The sequence below is a fragment of the Gobius niger genome (assembly GCF_951799975.1).
Source record: "Gobius niger genome assembly, chromosome: 3".
Taxonomy (NCBI): domain Eukaryota; kingdom Metazoa; phylum Chordata; class Actinopteri; order Gobiiformes; family Gobiidae; genus Gobius; species Gobius niger.
In genome coordinates, this window is record NC_136854.1 from 36744453 (window position 1) to 36751419 (window position 6967).

The 6967-nt window shown below is 38.9% G+C and overlaps 1 protein-coding gene across 1 annotated transcript; it reads right to left on the reverse strand.

Moving 5' to 3' along the window:
* Positions 1–2412: 2412 nt before the first annotated feature.
* scoca (short coiled-coil protein a) lies at positions 2413–4508 on the reverse strand. The gene is made up of 4 exons (XM_079553520.1): positions 4370–4508; positions 2894–2965; positions 2738–2818; positions 2413–2595 (listed from the first exon to the last, which is right to left on the reverse strand). Exons 2-4 carry the CDS (start codon positions 2910–2912, stop codon positions 2453–2455), a joined length of 243 nt encoding a protein of 80 aa, XP_079409646.1. The 5' UTR covers positions 2913–2965; positions 4370–4508; the 3' UTR covers positions 2413–2452.
* Positions 4509–6967: the final 2459 nt, after the last annotated feature.

Below are 6967 nucleotides of genomic sequence, written 5' to 3' on the forward strand. Positions count from 1 at the left end.
GGGCCCTTATGGTTCCTCCTGCAGGTGGTGGGTCCACAGAAGGACGGCCTCAAGATTCAAACCGGGCCTGTTAGTCTCTCATAAGGGGCTTCTGGACCGCTCTTTGCGTAACCATGGAGATGGTTCCATCAGCAGTGAAAACCTACCAGACACCTGAAAACAATTGGCGCATTACAGAGGCCACTGTGATGGAAACCAAAGGCACCCAACCATCCATACAGCCACTGGGTCACTAAAAGGTCAAATACGGACTAATAACCTTTTTTATGCATAAAAAGTTACATAATGCACCTTTAAATTTTAGCCACTTAGCCCTAAAAGTTGTACGTTTATCTCTTTTTGTGCTTTTGATAAGTTTACCTTGAAGGATTTATGTTTTGGCAGGATTGGACAGGGCATCACAGGATAAAAAGGGGGTGACAAACAGGGAGAGACATTGAGCAAATTGTCTCAGCCAGGCTTCGAATCCATGTCATAAGTGCAGCAGCCTTAACGTGGCTTTTGACATTTGGTTATGAGCTGATGGTTGTCTTAAAAATCAATATTAGTACATCACGTAGCCACACACATAAATGGAGACTCATTATTAACACACAAGGGCGCAACGTTCGGTACAATATTCAGAGGGGTCGAGAGTCAAACCCTTTCAGGGGGTCTAATTAGTTACTAGATTATTAGATTATCATATATATTATTAGATTATTATATATGTTTTGCCCCAATACACATGTCTGGACTAATTATACGTTACTGTGTGGAGCTCTTATGTTGAAAGATGTGTCAATTGCAGAGAACACATTTCCCAATGTAGACAATACAAACCCACAAATACAAAAAGGGAAAATTCAACGCCCATGTTTAAGGACGATAACGAACACAAATTGAGTTGTTAGGTTTTTATTAAAATAAAGGTGCAGGTCTACACACTAGGAACAGCACGTGTGTAGGTTTGGGCATTTTTAGCATGCCATCAACAAATCAATACGGGGTTACAACTGTACAACTGTTAAAAATACTAAAATAATAATACATTACAGAATATACAGTAAAGTTTAGCTCAGGCCTCTTCAGCACCATATTAAATCAACCTCTGCTTAACAACATCATTAATTTCAAAGGGGCACACTTTATATTTTTAGACAGATTGACCATTTCCTTTTCCCTTGTCCAGTGCGGTGCAGGACACACCCTACATCATTTTACAGTCCTCCTCTAATTGGACGCTCCGAGTTGATCAATAGCACTCAAGGCCTTTTAACGGCCTTTGTTCTCTGGCTACAAATGGGAAAACATCTTATTCCTTTCCCTCCATTTCCTAGTCTCAACTCATCATGTCGTTATTTGGCCACTGAAATGTCTGCCCATTGACAATTTCCAATGCATAAATTTATGCATTTTTTTGGCTCCACAATTCATCACAAATGTATTCACATCCTAGGCCCGGAGAAAACGATAAAACAACAGCTAGCCCTACGTGAAAACTTTCAGAATTCTTGATCAACAATGAGATGTGCTTCTACCTCCGTTCTTGCTTCTATAATTCAGTCTGTACTTTACAAAAAAAAAGAAAGAAAAAGAAGTTTATTTAATGCATTGGTGTCGATCCAAGCACGGGTAAACGGAGAGGGTTGTAAAATGTAGATGCTTTGCAGTGGGTGGCCTCGATAATGGAAAAGCAAAGCGGGAACCATTCGTATATACAGTCTCACTAACACCATTCAGAAACGACATGCAGCATCTATTACACTAGCATCCTCTTCTGTAATACTGCCGAGTTTGACAGTGGGGGCGCTGAATACATGATATTTTACACACTACTTGTAGAAATGAACAACTCAGACCCAGCTGACAAAATACTGTACAGAAATAATAAATAACAAAAAGTAGTGTTTGTGGTTAGACAATAGCTCACTTCAATGATCAAAGAGGCAAAAAAACTGTCAAGGAAATTAATTAAGAACCACGTATGAATTCATGAAGACGCACATGATGTTATGGTTAGAGAGCAGTTCTAATGGGTTAAAGGAGAAGAGGAAATGCTACTTAACAGGCCAAGGTCAAGGCTATAGTGTCATTTTCAGATTCTTTATGGTGTTTTATTAGAAATATCCAAAATTTGAAATCGCAAATATCAAATTGTATCTTCTGTATCGGCGTCAAGGATCAAAATATCAACCGCACCGTACAAAGTTATCTAAATTTAACACTAGAATTACGGGTGCTCATCTGAAACCCATTTGCGTCATCAATTTAAAAAAAAAAACTGTATATAGATTTAAGGTTTTCAAAAAAGTAGGCATCTGTATCGGGTTGTTTTATATTTGAAAGTAAAACAATCATCTTTTGAAAACCTTACTCCGATCGTTTGGCCTACAGGTCAGTTAAGAAGCCATTCCTCTCTGTATGTTCTGGTTCTTTTTCCACATGATTGATTCATTTTCCTGAAGGCAGCTCACTTCCTTTTGCTCTTTGTGTCGGTGGTTTGGAAGACGCTGGAGGCCGACATGAGGTTCTCGATGTACTGTCCCAGCACTTGGTTTTCTGACTTAAGCTTCAAGTTCTCCTCCTTCACGGCATCTACTCGCGCCGACAGGTCTGTGATTACAAAGGCAAACGGGCATGTTAGCAAACTCGCGAGATTAATGGCAATTTGAGAGATCCCTAGTAGCAAATTGCAAAACATACACACAATGTTTTCTACAAAATCTTTGCTGAATTTAGCCCGAGTGACCTTTACCTTCCAGCGTGTGTTGCAGCTCTAAGACCTGATTTATTAACCGGGTCTTTTCCTCCAACTCCGCCTGGTTTTCCAGATCTCCTAAAACAAAGATAAAGTAAGTAAAGTCGTTTTGAATTCTTTGCTTTAGTGGCAAAACATAATTCTTCTACAAACCATCTATGTCACAGTTCATGATGAAGAGCTCGGTCTCCGGTTTAGTATACAGGGCTGCAGGTCCACTGTCCACTAGAAGAGAGAGAGAGAAGGGACAATTAATCATCATGAAGAATAATGTCTTGAGTTATGTTCACTGTTGTGAGGCTGTGTCTTAATTAAGTTAGGAGACTTTGTACTAAAGAGACCATACTTCATTTATTATTACTGATTGTAGGGCAATTTTATGAACTTGTGGTTTGATTTGGTACATTTCCTGTCTATGTTGCACACCCGGAGTGTTCTTGAGAGCTGACGTAACAAGTCAATTTCTCCATCGTGAGCAGGGGAGGATCTAGAGGGGTGGCAGCTGCCACCACAGTAAAGGTCGGGCCACCCCAGATGCCACCCCATTGTCATGTGATGTCTCACATCTGCTCAAAAGTTTCAATTTTACCCGAGTTAGAAACTCCCTACTTATATTATGGACAATGCTACTACTTGTATATAATTTTGGGGAGAATCAGCCTGCATCTAAATGGAAACATTGCCTTGTGATCAAGCAAAAGTTGTGTACTGTAACACTGTACTGTACTGTGACACTGTAAAATGTGTTGCCACCCCAGAAATTATCCCTGACCCTGCTTGCCACCCTGTGATTTTTTTTCTAGTTCCACCCCTGATTGTGAGATAATGAAGGCTTATCTTATCTAACAAAGGGAATTACAATACATAATACATACAAAGAGCAGTTACATTATTTGGTCATTAAAAATGGCTATTATGGCTGATTTGCCTTGGAGCCCCACATTCTGCTGTGTTCCTCTTTGAACAAGTTGCTTACTGGCAATGGGTGTGTTTTAGCTTTGAGCGTCGTTTAGTCATATCAGACGAGGGAGAGTCATGGTTGGTCACCCCACCCCAACCAAAACAGATCCCTGATTAAATCTGAGTATGTTAAAAGGAAAGAGCTGGCCATGTATAACAATATTAATGTCCTTGCTGGTGCATTCGGTCTCACCTCTCAAGAGCTACGTGTAAATATGGACAGTACATTCATGATCATTACACCATTTAATGCTTTAATAACAACTTCATTACACTGAAGCGTTATCAAATTTCAAGAGGACTATGTTTCTCAGCAAACCGACCCACATGCATAGTTAGCTGGTTCAGTGTGAACATCATTATTACTAGCGTGTAAACATTAGCCCAGTTAGCTTCCAACCGTGGCTAACTAACTAGCTCTAAAGACATGTAGATTCGCACAGACAGTCAAAAGTAATACCAATGTTTAAGTGACAACGTAGGCATTTTTATATTACGCTAAAATGACATACTGATCAGTGATGACAGGACATTGTTGCGCGTTGGTGTTAAAAAGGGTGTGTTTTGCAGCTAGCGGCTAATGCTAACATCTGCTTGTAACTTGGCTCGCCATGACGACAAATAATATGTCCCGATAAAACTACCGAGTGGCCTTACACTTTCACTCACCACAAGGAGGAAGATCTTTCTCCGTTTAGTGGAGTATACAGTGCGAAAAGTGTGAAAGTATCCGAGGTGTAGCCGAGGATGGAGGAGCCAGGACTGTTAGCTACATCCACACCGTCATCACATCACGACCTGACAGTGACCAGAGCCGCCGAGAGGGGGCGCTGGTCACGGATAAACACACGACGCCGAAGCGGTGGAGGTGGGTTGTAACATTTGCAGTATTGTGAGACCATTAATTTGACTTTATTCGAATAGGGCAAAGACTAGGGCATGTTGACACTTTGTATAGTCTAATATTGCAGTTTTATGTGTTCTAAATATTTTTGCACAACTAAGTAAGTAGTGTAGGCCGACAAGTACGACGGCGTATTAGGGCCATCTAGTGACAGTTTCAGTTCCCAACTTGCACATTTTTATAATGTTACTCTCTCATATATGAAGATTTTGGAAGGTTCTGTTTACAAAAAGCCTCAGTTACAAATATATTTCACTTACAAACGCAATTAAAAATAAATAAATAAATAGTGACAGTTTCAGTTTACGGTCTATGGTTTAAACATGCAAATTTATGAGAAAAAAGTAGCACATTTTCGAGATTTTGAAACATACAAATTTGTGAGCAAAAAAAAAAGCAAATCTGCCTGAAATAAGTAGCAGATTCGTGAGGAAGAAAAGTCTAAAATTTGCTGAACTGTATACTTTGCTTCGAGGAGCGGTTATAACACAAAATATCTAGCCTTGCTCATGTTCAAAGATTGTAGCTGGTAAAGCTCATTTTCCTTTCTTAGCCCAAGTAGAAATAAGAAATGTGAAATGTGTCATGACTTTATCATAATTTCTGTTTTACTAAAACAAATTTGTCACATAATTGTCTGTTTTGTCAGCTGCTTTAAGTCAAACTAGTTTATCAGTCTATCTTCTCATGTTTGAGATAATGCTCATGTTCCCTGTCAAATAAATCAAATTTTTAACATGAGCAAGGCTAGATATTTTGTCGTTCAACCTAAGGTGACCAAAAACCAGGACACAATGGGCGTTTTTGGGGTGTTGCCAAATTGTGACTTTTTTTTCACTCACGTTGAATGGTCAAACTTCCTGTTTATAAAAGTCTAATTCCAATTAAATGGACCAGTAAGCATCGAGGTGATAGACCTTTAGCTGTTTAAATGGTTTAGTCGATAAGCAGACTTCGTGTTACAGAAGTCATTCATTTTCGAGTAAAAAAGCTGCTTTAGGCTGGTGAAAAACCGGGACACCTGGGACAGCGCTTGTGTTAAACTGGGACAAATCAATGGTTTTGTAGGAATCAGCTGGGACATGGGACAGAGTGTTCAAAACTGGGACTGTCCCGGGTAAACTGAGACATCAGCTCACCCTAGTAAAGCACAGTACAGTAAATACAGTTCAGCTGCTTTTATTTTGGAGGCCAACACAGGCGTCATAATTGTTTTTTTCCAAGCAAATTTGCAACTATTTTTTTCCTTGTAAATGTACTTTTTTTCTCATAAATTTTTTTCTAGCAAATTTTACTTTTTTTCCTCAAAAATCTACATTTTTCTGGCAAATTTGGTATTTTTTTTCTGGCAAATTTGCTAATTTTTCCTCATATATTTGCTATTTTTTTCTGGCACATTTTTTACTTTTTCTTCGTACAAATCTGCTGTTTTTCCTCACAAATTTGCATGTGAAAACTCTGAAATCTTCACTAGATGGCCCTAATATGCCGCCGTAGTACATGCAAACTAATGACAATGGTCAAATTCATTTAATCAAGCCCCCACCTGAACCTAGCACATTATCTCCAGTTTGGCTTTAGCTCCAGTTAGGATGAAAATGCAAAAAACTAAAAAAAATAAAAAAGTGACCAGGAAAAGACACAAAAGAGCAGCGAAAAAGTAACAAAAATGTGACCCAAAAAGTGATGAAAGTGCAGCAAAAAAGTGACAAAAACTCTGATCTGACACTGATCTGAATGAACCCAAGGATAAAATGTTTGGGTTATGTTGACATGACATTTTTAACCAAGTTTTTGTGTCCATCATTAATGTTCTGATTCCCAGCAGATACTTGTGAAGGCCTTCAACGCTCTCAAGTAAGAAAAGGGCCAGAAGCTTGAGGCACAGTCCCTGATCAGAGCCGGCGACTCTACCATGGGCCCAGGTCAGTGATTGTTCAGAACGAGCGTCAGACGAGCTGCTGTGAGGTCAGTCAAAAGTTGTTGATTTGGTGTTTGTTTCTTAATAGAGACTTTGCTTTATTTCTGTTGAATAGTTTTTTTGAGATTCAAAATGAACTAGTTATTTCAGGAAGAATGAGACTTTTTTATGATGATGATGATGATTATTTTTTGTTATTATTATTATTATTTTTTAAATCTCATTAACTACTTCTTTTTGGAAATAAAATGGAGTTTACTTCTCACCTGATTCTTAAGAGACACTTTGGATAGTAATAAAGTGGGTTGAGAGCATTTCATCTCTTTCATCAGATTTCTTCTCGCTCCAAATAAATGTTAAGACTCAGTAACACACAAGCTGGAATGGAAATGATGGAAAACCCCTGAACAGCTGAGAGACTTTGCACTGTATAATGCTAGTT

Bases quoted from the DNA above. Each gene is read 5' to 3' on its own strand.
- scoca (XM_079553520.1), bottom strand. The intron at 2,596-2,737 runs GTAAAGGTCACT...TTGTAATCACAG, and splicing joins GCTGCAACACACGCTGGAAG to ACCTGTCGGCGCGAGTAGAT.